This window comes from Corvus kubaryi, unplaced genomic scaffold (genome assembly GCF_017639235.1).
Source record: "Corvus kubaryi isolate FWS band 111438036 unplaced genomic scaffold, C.kubaryi_AGA036_p1.0 split1-37296, whole genome shotgun sequence".
Taxonomy (NCBI): Eukaryota; Metazoa; Chordata; class Aves; order Passeriformes; family Corvidae; genus Corvus; species Corvus kubaryi.
This window is the reverse complement of record NW_024582075.1, coordinates 13,117,691-13,140,096: the sequence shown is the minus strand read 5'-3', so window position 1 is coordinate 13,140,096 and position 22,406 is coordinate 13,117,691. Positions and strand designations below refer to the sequence as shown.

General features: G+C 39.1%; 1 protein-coding gene across 9 annotated transcripts in view; it reads right to left on the bottom strand.

The window, feature by feature from the left end:
- ZDHHC21 (zinc finger DHHC-type palmitoyltransferase 21) overlaps positions 1-22,406 on the bottom strand; it is a 37,915-nt gene that overhangs the window by 14,996 nt on the left and 513 nt on the right. The window contains exons 1-8 of one of the 9 annotated variants that reach the window (XM_042012988.1): positions 21,704-22,400; positions 20,734-20,832; positions 19,579-19,671; positions 13,825-14,023; positions 12,917-13,015; positions 10,529-10,640; positions 9,405-9,543; positions 814-930 (exon numbers count right to left, since the gene is read on the bottom strand). In XM_042012988.1, the coding sequence (XP_041868922.1) occupies positions 814-930; positions 9,405-9,543; positions 10,529-10,640; positions 12,917-13,015; positions 13,825-13,978 (621 nt within the window). In that variant the 5' untranslated portion in view covers positions 13,979-14,023; positions 19,579-19,671; positions 20,734-20,832; positions 21,704-22,400. The other 8 variants (XM_042012992.1, XM_042012991.1, XM_042012993.1 and 5 more) reach the window with 8 other exon arrangements.

The window sequence follows — 22,406 nt, the reverse complement described above, 5'->3', positions numbered from 1 at the left end:
TCAAACAGTTGTAGTCACAAAGATGCTGCCATCTTGAATGTTACTGCCTTTAAAAAGAAGTTCAGCAGGCAACATCATAGACTCTTTCAGCATGTATATATCCAATTAAAGTACTCTCTCTGTAGTGTTGAACAGTATTTTAAATATTTGTATGTATTCTCAAGATAACTTTAACGAATTTCTTGGCACCTATTAACTTCTAATGTACAGAACAGGACGTTACGCCAAAAATAGCTTGTTTGTTGTACATATTTATTACATTACCAAATTCCAGTTAAATTCATTTAACTGGAAAATTTTTCTATGCAGTAGATTTTTTTCTTTGCATCTCTAAATGCAGAATATGCATCTCGACTGTAAACTGCACATTATTACATTCTACAGTTTAGCAAATAAAAAGATGAACATAAGCATATCTATCAAAATACTTAACAAAGAGGGTGTGTTCTCAAAATTTGATTTCTTAGTGAGCCTCACTGTCACATAATTTTGACCAGGGTACACAGGAGTTTAAAATGAAAACAAAAAACACACAACTACATACATTGTATACTGCACAATTCCAGGACAAGGTATGAGTTTATTTTACTAATAAAAATCAGGAAACTGACTTGAAAGGTGAAATTATTAGACACTTTTTTGTTGGAAAGCTTCTCAGACTTCACTGGTGTCAAGAGGCTTGACAGAGCACATATCAACCAAGTGCCTCGTAGTGTGTTTTTCTAGTCTTCCCTTAAATGCAATCTGCTTTTCTGCTTTGACTAATTGTACTGAAAATAAAACTAATATATACTTCTAAAATTAGGTACTTACAGTGAAAATACCCATTAGCTGAGTGTAAAAGAGTCGACTTATTCCACCTAGTATTATTAGACCCATGAAGGCAGATATTCTTAGGAGAGCAAGTTCATGTCTAAATACAAACACATCCTAGAACAAGACAGAAAAGAGAGACTTTAGCAGCTACAACTTAATTAGTCTTTGAACCAAGTGGAAATACTAGATGCAAGGTGTAAGAGGTGTTCTCAAAAACCAAAAGCTGAAGGCAAATATTGGATTTTGAGCTACACATCACTGATATATTTATGTTTTAAAAGTAGAAACCAATAATCTTTTCTTTATACATGTCAACAGCTGGCAGTTTATTTTGACAGAATGTTAAAAAAACTCCTACAAGTAGTTGAGGTTTTGGGAAAAGATCAAGCTCAATTGGATTATTTCTGAATCTTTCATCTCAAACTGTGCCAGATTGCTGCACAAAAGCTACGTAAGACAGGAAAACTACTCTGTTAAACAGTCTGATTTATTAAGACTCTCATACCTCAAGTACCACGCATAGCACGTTTCATTTTTACAACACTTCTTTTGAAAGAAAATAAACAACACTCCAAGCTTGACTCTTGAAGATTATACCTTCAAAGTCCAAGTATCTGCATTGTTCTCACTGTAGTGCTGTCTATTATCCAACATAAACTTATCTCCAACTTTTAAATTTTGGCCTTGAGTGGATTACTGTCACTTTGGATGCACAGTAAAGATGCTTCAGGATACAGAGGAATATGGATGTATTTGATCAGCTGCATTGGAAAGCATGTTCTCATCCAGTGGAATATATGAGAAGCATTAGACAGTGTTATGTAATGTCTTCAAAGGATAGAGCACCTTATTTTTATCACAGAACCTTTTTACGCGGCAGTTACATTACGTGTACTCAAGTTCAGACCCCATTCTCTTATTTGCAAGTTACAGTTATGTTCTTAAGGCTGTCTTTTGAATATACACATCTGTTTTTCCACTTACAGATGCTAGATCATGGCAGGAAAGTATCAAATCTTTCAAGTAAACTTTAAATTACAACCAGAATATAGAAGAGAACTGAATGAAAAACAAACAAACAAACAACAACAACAACAACTTATTTGAGGAAGTGTTGATTTGAGGAAGACAGATTGCGGGTTTTAATTAAACAGAGAATAGTTAAAGCAAATTATGTTTAGTAAAAAAAATCTGATTTTTCATTTAAATAATTTCCATGAAAGTTCAAAATATAAACCCAGGAAAAAAAGTTTAGACTGCCTACTAAAGCTGTGAAGAAAGTCAGTATTTAATGAGCAAGTATAAATCATAGTTTAAGTATAAAAATAGTTAAGCAGCTAAAACAAAAAAATCCCCAGCAGTCTTTTCTGAACTGTAATGATGCATCCCCTCTCCCCCTCCCTTGTTAATACTGGCCTTTCTTGCTACTGTAGAAAATATATTAATTTCCACTTTTTTAACTCTTCTTACTCATTTAATGACTTAATTCAAAGATAAATCAACTCCAAATAAAACCAGTCATACTATACTTTATTTCACTTTCCATTAGCTAATGAAAGCTTTAAAAAAAAGCAAGGTAAGACACAACTTCTACTAGTTGTAAAATACTACTTCTTCATATCTTCATTGGTATGTTTTATTATATTAGAAATGTTTTGATGTATTCAAGCTCAAGAGTGACACAGAAAACAGAAAAATAGAAGAGTGCCAATGCAAAGTTACATTCTGAATGTAGTATCACACTCCACCATTAGCTCCCCCTCCAACCTTAATTTAAATGAGTTCCTTCTCTTGAACATCATTTTCAGCATGAAAAAGATCCGTCACTTAACATATGACAAAAGAAAATCCTAGCTCACGGAAGGGAGGCTGCATTTTCATCCGACTTTTAACCCATGTTAAACTAGAGGTACAAAAAAGGATAGACCTTTCACACTAAAGATCACAGAATCACAGAATGGTCTGTGTTGGAAAGGACCTCAAAGATCACCTAGTCCCAACCGCCCTGTGGACAGGGACACTTTTCACTACAGCAGATAGCTCAGAGCTCCATCAAATCTGGCCTTAAACACTTCCACGGATGGGGCATCAATAAATTCTCTGGGCAACTTCTTCCAGTGCCTCCTTAGCCTTTGAGTAAAAGATTTCTTCCTAATATGTAATCTAAACCTACTCTCAGTAGGTCAGTTTGAAGCAATTCCCCCTTGTCCTGCCACTACATACATGCTCTCTTTCTTGTGGGTTCCCCTGAGGTAATGGAAGCCTTCTCTTTTCCAGAATGAACAAACCCAATTCACAGAAACATGGAATCATTAGGGTTGAAAGGGACTTCTGAGGATCCAGTCCAACCCACCTGCCAAAGCAAGGTCACCTAGAGCAGGTGACACAATGCATCCAGATGGATTTTGAATGTCTCCAGAGAGGGAGACTCCACAATCTCCCTGGGTAGCCTGTTCCAGTGCTCTGCCACCCTCAATGCAAAGAAGTTCTGCCTCATCTTGAGGTGGAAATTCTTGTGCTTGAGTTTATGGCCATTGCTCCTCATCCAACATCAGTGTTGGGCAGCACTGAAAAGAGTCTGGCACCATCCTCCTGACACCCACCTTTGAGATATTTGTATGTATTGATGAGATCCCCTCTCAGTCTTCTCCAGACTAAACAGGCCCAGCTCCCACGGTCTCTCCTCATAAGAGAGATGCTCCAGACCCCTGATCATCCTTGTGGCCCTCCACTGGACCCTCTCCAGTAACTCCTTGTCTCTCTTGTGCTGAGGAGCCCAGAACTGCACACAGCACTCCAGGTGTGGCCTCACTAGGGCCGAGTAGAGGGGGAGGATCACCTCCCTCGCCCTGCTGGCCACACTCTTCCCAATGCACCCCAGGATGACATTGGCCCTCCTGGCCACAAGGGCACTGCCAGCCCATGGACAGCTTGTGATCCACCCAGAGTCCCAGGTCCTTCTCCACAGGGCTGCTCTGTAGGAGGTCAGCCCCAGCCTGTGCTGGCACTTGGGGCTGCTCCTCCCCAGGTGCAGGACCTGACACTTGCCCTTGTTGAGCCTCATCAGGTTTCTCTCTGCCCAACCCTCCAGCTGATCCAGGTCCCACAGAGTGGCAGCAGAGCCTTCAGGTGGGTCAGCCACTCCCCCCAGTTCCCCTTCCTCCAGGTTTTTGATAAACAAGTTCAGGAAGATTGGTCCCAGTATTGATCCCTGGAGAACACCACTGACTGCAGGCCTCCAGCTGGACTCTGCTCCACTGATGACAACCCTCTGAGTTCTGCCTTCAGCCAGTTCTTGATTCACCTCACTGTCCATTCCTCTAACCCACATCTCCTGAGCTTACCTGCGAGGATGTTATGGGAGACTGTCAAAAGCCTTGCTGAAGTCAATGTAGGCAACATCCACTGCTCTCCCCTCATTGACCCATCTTGCCATGCCATCACAAAAGGCCATCAGATTGGTCAAACATCATTTGCCTTTGGTGAGTGCATCCTGACTACTCCTGATGACCTTCTCTTCTTTTATGTGCTTGGTCATGGCCTCCAGAGTGATCTGTTCCATTGCCTTTCCAGGGATGGAGGTGAGGCTCACTGGCCAGTAGCTTCCTGGCTCCTCCTTTTTGCTCTTTCTGAAGATGGGAGTGACATTGGCTTTCCTCCAGTCATCAGGCACCTCTCCTCCATTATTTTTCAAAGAAGATGCAGAGTGGGCTTAGCAACAACATTTGCCAACTCCCTCAGCACCTATGTGTGCCTTCCATCAGGGCCCATAGATTTAAGTCTGCCTAGCCAATCTCTAACCAAACCCTCTATGGCCAAGGGCAGGTCTTCCTTTCTCCAGCCTTCCCCTCTTGTCCCCCAGGTCTGGGTTTCCTGAAGGATGGCCTAAGCAGTAAAGTCTGAGGCAAAGAAGGAATTCAGTTACTCAGCCTTCTCTGCGTCTTCCATCACCAGGTAGCCCATCTGATTCAGCAGTATCCCCACATTTTCCCTAATCTTTCTTTAGCTGTGTTTTCAAGGATTTATAGTATTCCTTTAAAGCAGCACACTGTACTGAGGACAGAGCTTTCAGCCGGAAACACAGGACTATTGTATCTGTTCTAGAAGAGACCATCTTCATAATTTTTCACTTATAATGGATGATTGATTTATTCAATCTTTATTCTTTACTGAAATATGACACACAGAGAGATGAATACACAAGAAAATATATTAAGATACCTCATTTTTCTCTTGGGGAATGATATATTACGTAACACATGCTAACCTGCTTGTTTGTGCTCAATTGTAAATGCCTGGGATGTCCACCCCAGCCTGATGATGAAGTCAGTCTATTAACTTGGCTATCACAAAACCAGTGTAGAATACAAAAGAAAGCCAGGCTTTCCAGAAAGCAAACTAAAAAATACAGACCGCAGGTTTTGTAGGAAGAAAGAGGAAGGACTTAATTCAATCAGTATTCAGGTACTGTCCTTATACTATACTGTAGGAGAGCAGGGTTGGGTTCGTTTTGCAGAATGCTGAGAAGGAAAATTTTGATGTTTTCATTTTTTTAAAAACTCTCCCATCCTGTACATAATTTCATGATTCTATGAGAAAAGGCTTCCTTTAGACTCTCTTTACAATATAAATGAACTTTGGATGATACATATTTCCAGATTTTAGTTAGTACTAGTCAATGCATAATATTAATATTCCTGCAAAAAAATCCTTTTCTGAAGTCAAATACAGAGATTTTTAATTGCAGAAACAGGAACAAAATAAAACTAAACCAGAGCAAAGGGGCCTAGGGTTTTTGTATGTCAGGGGATTCTGCTATGACAATTATTGTAGCAACATTTCTAGGAAACAGAATGTATCAGCAGAATTTCTTTTGCTTAAAAGATTAAAAGCCTTCTATAAATAACGTAAATATACTGCCAAACCTTTTACTTTTGCAGTTTGACCAGCTGTATCTAGAATCTGTGCCAGCACAGCCAGGGAGAGAACAACTATGTAGTGATGAGAAGTCTAGTATTTTTTCTTATCATCTCACTACTCACAAGATTGACTACTTCCCAAAAGATACAGGCTCCCTGACATTGATATTTTTCATGAAGGTGTAAAATGAAGACTATTCCTGTGTTAGCCTCTGAAAATCACCAAAGCTTGCAGAAGAACTAATACGATGATTTTACTCAAACTATCTATTTTTCCTGGGCTATCATCCCACGTAGTCAATCTAATTACCCTCTCCTTTACTTCTAGCAGTAATTGCACTCCTCCTGCTGGACAAACAGAGGCAACAACCACAATCTCTTTCTGGCAGTTTATAAATTACAAGAACAAAGAATACTATGAAGCAATTTTCTGCAGCAGGAGGTGAAGCTGAAAGATTTCATCTCTACGGAAATGGCTTCCTCCATTACCTTTAAAGCTATCACCCTAAACTTGGAACACTTAATTAAAATTTTTTGGAGTTTTCTTTCCTGACCCTTTAAAAATAAGAACACAACTTTGATTCAGATAAAAGATACTAACATGCTGATCAAATCTGCACAATGCATTAATCAGTACTGTAGTAAAATTATTATTTCACAACAGCACTAAAAGCAATTTTAATTCTACAGCTTCTGTGTTATGTACTACTTTATACCCGAAGAATAAAAATTCAGATGAAGGCACATTGCCAAAAAATTCATAAGTATTTTTAATGAGCAAGAATAAGCTTATTCCAGATGGCTGTTTAGGAAAAAAGTCATCCAGTTCTTTGAATCTGTGCTAAACACTAGTCCCTGTCAATTCAGAAAATGTAAGCTCTCAGTTACAGCCATAATTTCTACACAGAACAGCGCTTCTGTGAAAGGCTGAAGGTACTGCACTCTGGGATGTGCTGGTCCTTCAGGTTTAATTAATCTACAAAGATAAAAAGAATCTTTCCGGATGCTCACCTAAAACCCTAACTACTACTAAGTCAACCTTCTCACTGGTCCTGTTCATCTGGTGTCAAAAATACATAGTTCTGACAAATTGTTCGGCAGCACAAAGCTATAGGGTATCACATCCTTAGCAACATTTTAAAAAATCATCTTCATGGGACTCTAGTGTCATCTTACAGGCAGATATATTGACTAGTCATGCCAACAAACTATTTTTAGTTTTCTCTACTTCACTATGTGCTCTCCAGTTCTGCAGCTGAAAAACTGAGAAAGCTGAATACTATCCAGTGTTACGCTATACTTAACAAAGGTCTGAACAGACCAGACCTGCTGTGTCTACTGTTTTCCTATATCATATAAACATATTATTTCTCTGGGGAACAGAATACTGTATGCTATAACACAGATCCAATTTTTAAAAGGAAGAGTGTCATTTGCAGTGTCCACATATAGAAATTGATAAAGCCAAAAAAACCGCAGGTAAAACTAAACAAAACTAAACAGAAAAAAGTACTCAATTTCTTCCACAACTCTCTTTATACTTAGGCAGCCAAACACAGAAACCTGATCCACTCTTCGGGCAAACACATAAAAATAATTGTTAAAATTAAATTAATTAAAAACATTGTTGCACATGTATTCTGCCTCCTAACCTGTCGCCTATCGAAGGGTAGATATTAAAATTAGGCCTCTCTCCAAAAGACTTCATATGAATCCAGTTATACTGGCAAGAACAAGTTTTATACATATTCATATTCATTTTATGAACTGTCATCATTAATAATTATTATCACCTCTTTAGGTACTGTAAAACATCTGAAGTAAACAAGATTTCCCTCTTCCTCTCTTGCACAGACCAGCTCCAAGCAAATAACCTGGTTACCTTTCATACTACTTTTAAAAAGCAAGGTTAACAGACAGAACTTCGGCTCATTACCTAACACAGTGTAATTATACATAATACATTCAGGGACCATTCACAGTAACAAGAGAATAGCCTACCATGACATAATACTACTAGAAGCTTACAAGTCTGTTTCAGTGCCTATGGAAAGATGCTCCAAGAACACAGCAAATTCTTTTCTGTTCCATATTTCTAGAGTATCTTAAATTACTTAAATGGAAGTATTGATGTAGATGGACAAAAATGATTAAATCCCTTTAGAGTAAAAATTTTTGAAGGAAGATTTACAAAAATCCTCAACTTTGGTATATTCCATATAATAAAAAGTTGGCATCTATGAATTTGAATATAGCACTTTTATCAGTTTTGGATTATCCAAGGAATACAGTCTTCCTACACTTGCAGCTCTCCTTTGCCCCATCATCTTCACATACACTTTTATAGGAACATCACATCCACCTCAGACTGATACAGGAACAAATACGAAGCTTGGAAGACTATGCCCCATCCTTTTCCAGAAGCAGAATTTTTCACAAAGTGAAATTCTTATATAGTGTAGGATACAAAGTCGTATGACAAACTTCAGTTGTTCAAAATAATGGAAAATAGGACTTGCCTTACCCACAATGAAAAGTCAGGTTCCAGTAGCCTGGAAAGATGAGTATGACATCACCAGCAGAGAACATGCTGGGGTGTCACATCAACAGAATTAAAAAATCTGCCACACCCCAGTATTTGGAAAAAATCTCCACAAAATTTAGAATGCACTATCAATATCTGAGATAATCTTATTCTCTTCACTTACAACATTGGCAATGTTACCTAATTTTTAAAACACTTTAAATGTGTTTTCTAAGTTTTTCTCTTTAGTGTAATTGTATTTGTTATAGTCCAGTACAAATACAAAGTTCATTTCAGATTTTGTCTAGAAGTTTTTATGCTTCTTCATGAGCAAGATGGCATAACAGTTTTCTTACAGAGTTCTAACTTTCCTGTTCTGGCACTTTTAAGCACTGAGCAACTTTCAAGCAAACCTCTTCAATATTCAGAGTATTACACATAATAGATATAAATGAGCACCAGACACATCAACTTTACAATGCAAGTTTCTTAATGCAAGAAATTCCTAAATTTTTTACTCTACTCCAGTCTGTAAGTCCATCTTCTCTGTGTGTACAACTGCCTTTTACTGAGGACAAGCCATGGAAATACCATAACTATTTATATATAGTCCATATAAAACAAACCAAACTTAATTCTCCCTTAACCCACATAACCTTTTCAAAGCAACAGAAAATACTGCTACAAAACCAATGTATATTTTTCCCCTTGCAGAATGTTCATGTGTTTTTCTCCTTTCTTAAAAAAGCAATATCAGCTTTCTTAAACAGGATATTAGGATAGATATATATTCTGCATAAATCTACTTCAGAGAAAGTAAAAGAAAATTTGAATACATCTAAAGTAGTTACCTTACTTCTTCCCAGTACTCATAATCACTTCCAAAGAAATCTAACTGGTTCTGTCCTTTCCTAGGTTTCTAAGAAAATTAGTGTGTTTTCAACACACAGAAATCATACACCCTTTAATAAAAATATTTTGTTACTTACCATAAATCAGTTTGCTTACTTAATAACAAACAGCTAGTTGAACTCTATTCACTGTCAACAACTGAGCCATCAGAAACGTGTAGTAAGTAGAAGCCAAAACAAATTACATTGCAATTCTAGCTATTCGTTTGCTCCACAGAGGAAACAGGTTCTTACCCAGTTTTCCTTTTTCAGAGGCAAAAAGTAGTAGTAATGGCAGAAATCAAGTATCAGTGTATAGGAACTAAGGATCTGGGTGTAGAAACACAGCTGTAAAAACAGCCAGTGATTGTCTTCACCAACACAATTATTAATCCTGCAGAGAAATAAAGTGTGTATATATAAAAACAGAAACACAAATACTTTAACACTAAAATTATGATACCGTGAATAGAAGATTTTATGATTACTTATGGAGCAAACATAAGAACTACTGGATCCCTTGCACTACCACTTAAAGTGTAGGTTGCACTACTGAGATCACTGCTTAGAACAAGAGACATATTTCTCTGTATTTTCATATAACAAAGATACTCCTGCAACTTTAAGAACTCTGTAATAAAATTGGTTTTTTAAAGTCTGTGAAATTTCCCAGTACTATGTCTTATCTTTTGCTACTCAACACATTTCAGAGGTTGTGAACTACAGAGAGTCAAAAAACTGACAATGCAAATAAATGTTTTAAAATAAATGTGATCACAGGCTACCCCAATAACAAAGAAATATGACTTAGAAATGAACCAAAGGTACAGAAGACAATAGCATCCCTATTCAGAAACTCCTTCTACATACTCCAGCATGAAGGAGTAAAGGAAACACAAGGATTCTAGCTATATTAAGTACAAGATCAAAAACCTTTGAAATTGGGGCATAGTCTGCCTCACAGAAGTTACGTGGATGCAATTTCATACAAGCATTGGCACAGACATCAGTACCAAGATAAGCCAGAACGACAGAAGCACTATACTAGTACTATTTTCTGAAGTAGCAATAACTTGACAAAAAAGGTAGTTTTAAAAATGGCTAAATCAATATAAGGGAATCCTGATGTCAGTTCTGTCCTCCGCAGTTTGTCTTGCTGGAAATGATACCTCGAAACTACTTTTGAAACGCTTATTTTCACTTACTCTGAGTTTTACAGGTAGACATATGAAAGCTCAAATTTATTATTTCCCAGCTTTAAATGCCTAAATGATTAAGCACAAATTAATTAGGACAAATGAACAGCAGTCAAGACCACAAAGTTAAAAATTATTCACTACAACAACAGCAGACTATAAGAAGAAATGTGCTAGTTTTACCATGGACAGTGGTGATCCATCCGCCTCACACAATGTCCACAGCGACTGCAATGGTGTGAACGCTTTGGTCTCATCATATTGCATTTGTTACATAACTCCCAATATTCTCGTTCTAGGTGAAAATGTAAAGACACATTAGAGAGAGTCAAACTCAGTAGCGTGTGCTCATAATAAATCTGTATGCTTGTGATTCTAATTAAAAAAAGAATCTTACTATGATCTGAGAAGAATAAGCACCACATAAAAATCTTTTTCCCACTGTGACCTTAATTAAACTGGAAGACATTACCGCTACTCTGTACCAGTTTCCTTCTCCAAAACATTCTCTCTTCCTATAAATTTCTACAAAGTAATTATTACAGTACAAAAGCTGTCACTCAAACAAGGAATACTGTAACTCAATTATTTTCTTATGTTTCTACTCTGAAAAGAATTATCTGCTAGACAGAATCATGATACAATCTCGCTGCCATTCCAGAACCTCCTGAGGAAATAGTGGTACTGCTAGCTAACTAAAATATGACACACAATGAACACCCCAGGAGCATCTTCTTTCTCAAAGCATTTTACAGACATGTTTTAAAGGACTAATCTTTTAAAAGCTAATCTTCAGAGGTACAGAGTAGCTGAAAGTACCAGGAGCTACTATTGCTCATCTTTGCTATTATATATCTCAAATTGCACCATCCAAATTAGAGGAATTCTTTGAAAATGAAAATTCAAATTATATTGAAACATAGAAGATTAACACTGACATTAATTCCAGTCACAAAAGCATGTATTTTCTGTCTTTAAGAAAAACAGGTGGACAACTGAGAAACTTAAATACTTCAACTGCTCAACTTTGTTCCTACCTAAATAAACTTTTCTTGAGGCACAGATATTTCTTGTATTTCAGGGGTAGGAAAAAAAAAAGGAAAAAAAGCTTAATATTTACAGTAGGGCATTCTGAAATTTTGGACTGTAAAACACTGTCCCTATGTAAACAAAATAAACTTATATTTAGCACTTCTGAGCCATATGCAGGTAGCTCTAATCTGGTCTTCCTTGCTGCAAAATAACATTTGGACACTGGAAGTAAAGAAGCCCAGTATCTGAGATCATTAAACTAGCAATAATGACAGATGGAAACTGATTTACAATCTGTTCCTATAAATCCAGTGTCACAAAGGTGTCACTCACTAATAGGGTAGCTACCACCAGAGTTCAGAAACACCCAACTCATTTTTTAATACAATTTATACTATGCAAAAACATATCCTCCTGTCAACCTAGAGAATATAAGAATAAATGAAATGCTACTTCCAAAAGTATGAAACCCTTGATATACGACACACCAAATCAAAATATCATGACCTAGCCTAAACGTTTCACCTTCAGAAGTACCTATATAAAGTATCACTGCCATATGGACTGAATGGAGCATGCAAAGGTTGGAGGGCTATTCTAAGAGATACCTTAAATTAGAAAGCAACATTTTTCTACAAATGGATTTTGCACTGGTCCTGGTATTTTGAAGGTAAATTAAAATTCCAATATAAATATAACTGTCTATAACTGTTCTGAGTGCCTTCATTCTCCAACTCAGGTTGCAAAATCCATGTTGTTCTTCCTCCAGCAAAAACTCTGACTCCAGCAAAAACTCTGACAAAGCTCATGCTGTTTAACAGCCCTACTCCATTCTAAACTCTTATGTAAAAGCTCTATGCATTAGATAATAGCACCTAACAGTTCATACAAATACTGTCTTTCTCTGTGGAGAACCCTTAAGGTTTTAAATTTCCTCCAACTTCTGGAGCACTGGATACCATACAGGAATTGTGAGATAAATTTACAAGGACAGAAAGGACTTGCCCTGTTAAGTTGCTACCTTATAGAAATGCAATGTAATCAGCACCATGGTTTGGTTTTTTTGTTAAAAGCCCATACAAACATAAGACTCTGGAAAAAAAAGAGTAGGTACCACACGGCTAAAATCCAGCATAGGACTACCTTCCACCACCATTTTCAACATCATATAAATTTATTTAGAATTAAAATAACTAGCCATCTCTAAACATTTTTCATTAAATACTATTAAGCTAGTAGCATATGCAGTATGTTTGAAAGTCTAAAATGTAAAAAAATTCTTCCTGTGGAAGAATTTCCTAGCAGAAGGTCCTAAATAACTGAACTTTCTGGTAGAATGTAAGTTTTAGAAAATGAAGTTTTGAGATTACAAAAGGAAAAGTGCTAGAAATTTACAACTTAAAAACAGCGACATACTAACTTTATTCAGTAGGGACAGCTCATGGTTTCCATTAAATCCCACAGAGTCAAATTTATTCCCAACTATTTTGAGGATATAAAATAACTTTCATTCAATTATATAGAAACAATTTAATGTACCTGTAATTGGTATCTTTGGATTTTCAGGTAGTTTTCCTGGATCTGCTACCGAAGCTCTAAATAATGAAGCTATACAAAACAATGAGCAGAAGTAATAACCTAAAAAAAAATAAATAAGCATTTGTTAGTCTTTTTCAGATGTACAAAGTACACTACATCAAAAATATAGCTGCTCCAGAACTGAGTTGGAAAATACTCAGCCTTCTCATTCAATTCCAGGTATTTTTTTGATACTAAGTATACAACATTAAGTACTCCCCAATAAACAGAGTGAAAAAAGCAGTAAACAGTTCCGGTAGCACCAGTAGGTGCTACTATGACTGTACCACTGTTTTTGAGAAGTTCATCCACTGTCTCACCACACAAACACCAATCATTCCACACCTCAAAGCCTCAATATGAAAGACATTCCCAATAGTGCATTTTCACTTCGAAGTTTGTTCCAGCCATAATTCAAGCCTTTTCCCCAGAAAACCTATCAGCAAAACTCGTACGAGCTGACCCACCCAGGCACGTATGACAAAGCTAACAAAATTTAGTTTGTTGCCAGTCATCAGTACTATAACCCCAAACTCTGACAGGCACTGAGAGATGTGGACCCGAAATCCTGTCAACAAGTTCTAAGTACAGGACCTGAAAGCCACATGCAGGCTTTTCACCGGTTTCTACAAAAACAAGTTCTACAACAACACCTTTGAAATGGTGTCTCAGCTTGCCAGAACACAAAAACATAGGACACATCCCACTACTCTTAGCCTTTATCTCACCTTTTGTCTTTATCTTTCACCCTAGTTTTTATTTAACAGGAAATTTATATATATATATATATATATGTATATAACTATATAATATATAGATGTTAAGTGGAGACACTATTTTATTAGTAGAAAAAAGTTAAAAGGACTTACACAAAACTGCCACAACCGAAATATTTCCCTCTTCATAATGAGGAAAAAGGATGACCTTTGGAATGAAGATTGTATTGTACAGCCACACGAAGATAATTAGGCCCATGCAGCACCAACCCTGAGGGTCAACCACAAAGTGAATTCGTTGCCCCATTGAACACAAACAGGCAATAAATTGTCACAGCCCAGGAAGATAATCCTAAAGAGATAAATAAAAATATGTATTTTTTAAGAAGTCTAAACTAACTAGTATAGCACAACCTACAGGGTTCATATATTCAAATTCACACATTCAAAGAAGAAAGAAAAAAACCTGACAGTTATTCAATTACATAAAAACTTACAAACATTTCACATACATTTTTCGAGCACCAGGTAGCAAAATATTTTATGATTTCATTAATTAGTTATACCTGGCTAGAAAACAGTATTTACCACCAAGATGCAAGTAAAACCACTACCTGGGAAAACCATTAAGTAATAGGTAAAGCAGCAACTATCAGTCAGCTGGCAGCAGCGAAGAAAACCCTTCCATCAAAGTAAAAAGTTCGCAAAGCAAATAAGAAATACAGGGAATGATTTATGTTCTACAAAGATTCACCCTGCCTACCTATTGTAGTTTCCCCCTACATTTCATGATTGTTTTCTTAAAGCTTTTATACTAAAACAGACAAAAGCTTCACTAAGAATTTGGGTTTTCCTTGCTTAAAAAAACCTCCTTCATGATATTTATAGCAAACCAAGAGAGAAAGGAGTCACTACCCCTACATCTTTCACACAACTTACTAAAAGGATCACACAGTAGAACCTTTTCTATTAATCACATTTAAAACTTCAAGGTTTCCATTCTTACACTTTAGTGTGCTGGGTTCCTTTTTGTTTGAGACTGAAGAAACCCCACCAAGTCCTACCATGTGAACTTCTGAGCTTCATAAACTGATCTCCATAACAACACAGCACTAAGTCCTAACCACTATTCAGCACAACTTTCAAGGGAGGGATTACTACTGTTATTTTTTTTGTCAGACTACCTTCATACACATATTTTCATATTGCAACACACACGTAAATCCCAATCTACTCTCCTACCCATTCGTTTCCCCAGTTTCTGGGTTTCAGGAATCTTGTCCATTTCTGATGGATTTCTTTCATTCCTTTCAGCTTCTATTTGTTGCATTGAAATTTTGTTCATCAGTCAGACATCTCTGGTTCCAGGGGTTTTGCTTACTTGTTTCATGTTTGACTGTCCTCAATTGCATTCTAAATTTCCTTACTTAATATTATTCATAAATTTAATTAATGTCTTCTTTGCTTAATTTTTAAGATTTCTAATCAAAATCAGACCCAAACAAGCTGCCTTTTTCCCACACTTTTCCTTTGCATTATTTATCATAACCCTTTGTTCACTAGCCTCTAATGTAACAGTGTTCCCATTCAAGTATAGCAGAGTAATAAACGTTTATTTTTATGCTAAAAATATACTGAATTTCCTAACATTTGCTTTTAGAACCATGTTGTACATTGAATAAAACTGCTGTGCTGTTAAAACTGGTTTTTAAGTTCACAATAATCGTAAAACCTATTTAGGCCTATGATTTCTTTTAATACGTAGCACATGCGCACTACTGGCTGTTACATACATAGTATTAATACACTACACACTTATGTACAGACTCCAGACACAAAATGATGTGTTATTATACTACTGAATCTGCTAGTTCTTAATCTATCTGATCAGTACGCTAGCTGTGGCAACCAGCAGCTTTAGAACAAAAAACCATTTTATGTACTTCTAAATGTGCACTGATGAAGGACCTGTCTCATCAAGCAGACAAGTTGTGGGAGAAGGTGAGCAGACTGTGTTGGGGCCCTCCCCCTGCCATGTGGTCCTGGGAGAGGGGCCCTGGGGGGAGGCACGGGGTTTCCCTGCCCCTGCTCAGCCTCGTTCCCCATTGGTTGTTTTGTGTTCCCCTGCGCGGGCAAGGACCCTCGGGTCCCGGGATTGAGCAGTTCCTGGCAGAGCCCCGGCCATGCGGCTGGAGAAATAAACATCTCTGAAACATCTACCAAGAATCTGTCCATATATATTTCTTTTCCACAGTCTCCTTGTTTGGTGCATTGTGTTGCAGTATCCCTGCTGTAACAAATGGTAGAGAATTGCGAGCAGAACGGTCACCGACCCCTAAGCAACTGATTTGTGAGTAAACCCTAGAAACTTCGGATTCCTCTTCTTAATTTTGTTTTGCTATTCCATATCTAAACTATGGAAGAACTGTGGAAAGACTCTTGGCTCTCAGAGCCGCATATGGACATTTATCTTAAACTTGAAAAGATTATTAAACGATTTGTAAATTTTAGCTTAATTCAAGCTCAAAAAAGAACTGAAACACTTCCTGGCATGGTTGTTTAAGAACTTTTTCTATGTTTCTTGGGATTTAATTCTTACCAAAGACTTTTGGAACACCATTTGGACAGAGTTAAATTTTGAGTCAAAACATATGCTGATGGAAGAATATTTTCGTGAATATTATTTAATTACTGAGACTGTTGAGCAATGTCAGCTGTGTCCTGGCGAAGGGAAGCCTGGCGCAGGGACCGTGCGGCCCAGGCCACGTGCACCGAGCGCTCTCCGAGCAGCAGCGAGGCAGTTCCCGCGCGCGGGCGGAGCCACACGAGCTGCAGTGTCGGCGGCGGAGCGAGGCGCAGCGGGAATGGGGAGACCAGCGGTGCCCGCCCGGCCCCGCGCAGCACGTGGTGGAGCGAGCCCCGGGAACGCCCGAGCGAGAGGGGCGGCGCGCGGGCGGCGGCGGGCGGCAGAGCAGAGCTGCACCCAGCCAAAACGTGCGCTGGAGCAGGGCACGGGGGGGTCATCGCTCGGGGACCCGGCCGAGATGTGGCTGCAGGGCCTGGCAGCGGCAGCGAAGCTGCGACCAGAGGAGGCGACGCACAGAGAACTGAGCGGCGCGGCCCGGCCCGGCCCCAGGAAGAGCGCACAGGCACAAGCAGCTCCGGCAGCACCAGCAGCACTAGCAGCCCTGGCAATTCCAACACGGGAGCAAGCGAAAGAGAAAGCAAGAACGCAGCGAGACAGAAAACAGCAGCCACTCGGTAAAAGGAAAATATCGTAGCTAAGATTTTAGGAATAGTAAAGTGGTATAATGTTAAGCAAAATTATGGTTTTATAACAAGATGTGACAACCAAGAAGACATATTCGTTCATAGAACTGCTATTAAAAAGAATAACCCTGAGAAATGCATCCCCAAGCTTGGGAGATAGAGAGGTGGTGGAATTCAAAATTGTGCAAGTTAGAAAAGGGTTACAAGCAGCACAGGTCACTGGGCCTGATGGTGTTTCTGTAAAAGGCAGTATATATGCTAAAAATCGTAGTCATGTTAGACAATATCTCCATTATAAGCCCCCCCTACAGTCTCCCTTTCCTAATCCCACCTTTCCCTTTTACCCTATGTCCTATTACCCCCAGTGTATTCCCAATCCGTTTTTTCATCCATGGTTTCCCTCACAAAACCATGCTTTTGCCAATTGTTTCCCCAAAAATCCCTTTCCAATGCCAAGGGGGGAATGAAAAGGGGGAGGGAAGAAATTAAACCCTCTCCTGCATCAGTTTCCCTACAAAGCATTCTTGGAGAGTCCTGTCTCCCTTCTGTCAGCCTTAAGACGTTCCAGAGAATCTGTTTGGACATTTTTAAAGATTCAGGAGGATGGCTTGTATCGTTTTAAAACTGTTCTTGTTATGTTTATCCAGTTGTTTTCAGTGTTAAGTTTTAAATCTCTTTTTGTTAAAAATAAACGGGTGAAATGTTGGGGTCTCCTCCCTCCGCCATGTAGCCCTGGGAGAGGGGCCCTGAGGGGACAGAGATGGGGTTTCCCTGCCCCTGGTCAGCCTCGTTCCCCATGGGTTGTTTTGTGTTCCCCTGTGCGGGCAAGGACCCTCGGGTCCCGGGATTGAGCAGTTCCTGGGCAGATCCCGGCCATGCAGCTGGAGAAATAAACATCTCTGAAACATCTACCAAGAATCTGTCCATATATATTTCTTTCTACGGGCCTCCTGGTTTGATACATCATGTTACAGTATCCCCCCTGTAAGAGACTGTACAATATCAGGGGTGCTGAAAAGGAGACAGACCAGACCCACCACATTCCTGCAGCTACCGGAACCCCACTACACAAGGAGAAGCAGACAGAGCCTCAGCTTGTCAAGCTGGACATGAAAACACAGAATGAAGCAAAGCCTGGGAGCCTCTGAGCTCCAGCACCAGGAGGAAGGTTCCTGCTCTGCCTGCAGCTCTGATCTACAGAACAGGTTCTGAGCCCTGGCAGCAGACATGGACAGGAAGCTCTGTGCAAAAAAGCCTCTGAGCCATCTGTGCCTGAGTCCAGTGACAGTATGGGAAGGATGGGGTAAGGAACAGTGGTGAGTTCCTGCTTCAGGGACAAAGACACCTCTACCGGCCCAACCTGTCACCTGGCAAAGTATGCTGCTTGCCAGGGGCCTGGGTCCTGGACAGGCTGTTACTGAGACTGGCAGTAGTCTGGCCCTTACACTATTACCCTCAGCTGCTCTTCAATTCGGGCACCATGGACATATCCAGGGCAGAGCAGAAGTGTATCAGGCATGACTACATGGTTCACAGGGTGTTGACCAAAGCCTGGTAGCCAAGCGGCATCTCATTCGTGCTGCTGGTGAAGGGGGAGGACTTAAGAAGTAGACAGATCCTGCAAATGAACAGCAGTTGTGTAGCACTTACGTCCATAGAACCTTCTACGAAGATCAAGAACTGAGGGTGAAGAGGAGCAGGATCCACCTGAAATTACACGGGGTAAGAGCATCTTTTCTGAGAGGCTGGTTCATCTGCTGAGGGAATGCTTAAACTAGGCATGATGATAGAGGAAGGTGGTGACCTCTGAATGAGAAAGCAAATGGTGGTCAGGGCTTGCAAGCAAAGGACATAGGAAGATGTGGACAACAGATATCTTATAACCAACCAAACCAAGGTGAATTGGGGCTGCACCAAGTGTGTGCACACAACTGATGCAGGAACATCACTTAGGTGCACTAGGATGGGGTTAGAGAAACCAAGATCCTCCTGGAGTTCAATCTGGTATGAACGGGGGATATGAAGTTCCAAGAAAAGGCTTTGTAGAGGTACATACATGACCAGCCTAAGGAAGGCTAGAGGATGTCAACCCTGTTTTCAAGGACAAGAAGGAGATCCAGGAAACTACAGGCCTACTAGCCTCATCCTGTTCCCTGGGAAGGTGAAGGAAACAATCTCAGAAACTACTTTCAAACACGTGAAGGACAAGAAGGTAACTGCGAGTAATCACCGTTAATTTACAAAGGGAAAAATCATGCAGACTGACAGAAACACAGAGGCCAAAATAACCAAACATAACTAGAAGCACTGCTGACCACTGAGGAATCCATCTGTTTTTCATCTTACCAGAGCAGTAGAGATTCCATTACTTCACAGCACTTCCTCAGAATGGGAAATAACAGCTCAACAAACAAAACAGAGAGATATAATTACTGAAATACTTGCTTCTGAGTGGCCTACTAGTACCATGTGCGAGCAATAAGCAGTGAGAGAAATTCAGGAGAAAACAGTAAGAATGCCTATCAAGAAAATATATCCCAAGTTTTTATCCCTCGGTGACTTACTTTTGCCTGCATGACCATGTTGACTTTTAAAATTAAAAATCTAAAACAATCATCAGAACCCTTCAAACCGTACCTTAGACAACAAATTCCACAATTAAGTCAGAACCATGCAAATACAGGCTCCACTCTCAAGACAGGGTGATTTTTCATCTGACTTCTGTATCTTCTGAAAGAGACAGAAAATAGTGTGATACACAGCCAACCATCATCACTTGTTCGAAAGGAAGCATGTAACAGGTTACTTTCTATTCTATTTTTCACATCTCACCTTACTGAGTAGAGCTGTCTCCAAAACGACATGTTAATTCTAACTAGCATTCCTCAAATCTCAGTTCTAGGCCATTTCACAATTTTAATATAGATTCAAAAGGATGTAAAAAGAAAGGTCTGTGTAAAACTGCACTACTGCCAGCATGTTTCAATTACACATATTTGCTTCCTGTATGCCCATTATAATGGTAAATTAAGTTTTGTATTTCTCATTATACTTTGTCAGCAACAGTGAACTAACAATGTTAATATATTGACTTACTCTGGCAAAGTGAGTTTTTTCCCCTTCTTACAGTTTATGTACCATGCATAAATATATAAAGTGAGAGGAATAAAGAAAACTAAGACGTACAAAACCTGATAACTAGGAAGAATGTACTAGATTAAAATTTAAGTCACAAACAAAGTGAATTTATTACTCTTTCAAATACAATGTCAAAAAAGAGATCACTGACCTCAAATAATTTTGTTCTTTAAAATTCATAATTTCTGATCAGTAAAACAACAATATACAAAGAAAAAACTCTATGACAAGGTTTATAACAAACTGAGAGAAACAATTAAGTGACTTATATCTGTATACACTCAGTATTCATACAAGCAATGAAATTCTCCAAGCAAAGCAATTTTCCAATGAAATAATTTAGGAGAAAATACAGAGCACTAATGTCGGAAGTTTTGTGGTTTTCTTCCCTTGTACCCTAATTTATAGCTATTTTTCCTAAATAAACAACTCAAATACAAATCATTTGAAAGCAAACAGTAGCTGTGCCTACGAAAAGCTTCAGCTTCACCAAAACATGACTGAGTCTTTCCTACATGATCAGGAATTGTTCTTGCCTCTCCAAAAAATACTTTTATTACAAGATGCCTACACAGCATTTTTTCCTAGCCCTTTTCTTTCTGCCCACTTCCATTAATAGTATCATAAACTCAGTATTTTGTTCACTACAATTACCTGCAATATGACTCTTCATGTAATATCCACGGAATAATGAGACCACAGAATGAGTCAGGCAGGCAGAAAGCCAACACCAAGAAATGAGAAAGCTTTGTGCTAACCAGAAATGTTAATATGAAATACAAATTGCTTTAACAGACTCATTTGAATGCAAACTCAGAAAAATAAAAAGTATACAATTTTGCATCAAGACTGTCCCAAAATGTACTCAGAAAATTGTATTTCATAAATATACCCAAAATGGGCAGTACTCAATTTCTCACTCTAAGAAGCATGACAGTCAGCTCCGAGGACATCCTGCTCCTTGCACATTCATGGATGTTGCACTGATACATAACTAGAAACTGTGCCTCACTTTAGCTCTGCTCATTAAGAAAAGTAAGACTTCTGAAATCTGACTTGCAGAACTTTTTTCACAAGTGCAGAACACAGATCAGTAATTTATTGTATTGTTCACTGTGAAACACAATTTTAAGGCCCCACACAAAGTGAACAATACTATGCTCTGCAATACACAGTTCTAGAGTGGAAAAAACACCACTTTCTAAAAAGGTTAAGCAAGTCAGAAAAAGGAACAAAGAGTAGAAACACAAGAGAGTCACAGTTCCCATAATATCTGTGATAGCTAAGGCAAGGCAGCAACAATCAACAGCCTCCCCCAATTTCTGGATCCAGCTGCAGTTTTAGACCAGTGACTCTCCTGAAATCTGAAGAATTACTGCCAAAGATTACTGATACTAAAACTAAAATTACACTCCAACAGGAAAAAACAAGGTGGACTTGAATCAATCAACCAACCTACTTTCACAAACTAGATTTTAAAGAAGTCACATTATAGTATCAAGCGTCAAAACCGAATTGTCATGAAGCTTTTTGCAACTCTTCTGTTTAACAAAACAGAATAGTATCTGAATAGCCAGTTAACATAAGCAACAGCATATTTTTGCTATGACAAAACCCCACACACCTGGCATTTCTCATGTTTATAGAACGGATGGTTGTAGTAGAGACCTCGGCACAACGCAGTTGTTAAGTGGCCGCTGACAGGTGTGTTGAGGTAGGCAAGACATTCCCACCCGGTTATTTTACATTGATAAGATCTAACAAAGCGTATCTGTAAACACCTACGGCATTCATAAAAAATGTCGCTTGGGCTTGGAGAGGGATGTGGTTTGGTATTAACCTATGCACACCAAACCGTCCTTATCCCAAGTCCATGAAAACTGTCCTCACCTACTGCCGACCAAACAGCCCCTTGCAGACAGGTAATAAACGTTACTTAAGAACATTACTGTTTGGATCATCAGTCTGAAGGGAACGAAGACATGCAATTTTATTTAACTAACTACTGGAGCTGGGAAATGAAAGTGTGAAAGCAAGGGAGGCCAAGCCCATTGCACTTCCTTGTGCCGCGCCGCTGAACACAGAGCCAACTACTACCACGTGCCTCTCCTATTACCACCTCAATAGCAGCAAACGTCCTCCCCCTCCTTTACAGGACAGCCAGCACCCTGGAGCTGCATGAAAGCGACACCAGCATTTCCTTATTTCACAGCCGGGGAAATACCCGGCAAGTCTGCTCAAGGCTTCCCTCCCCGGCTCCCTGCACAGACAACGGCAATGCTGGAGCGGAGGCGCAAGGACGGAGGAAGCCCCGCAGGAGCCCGCCC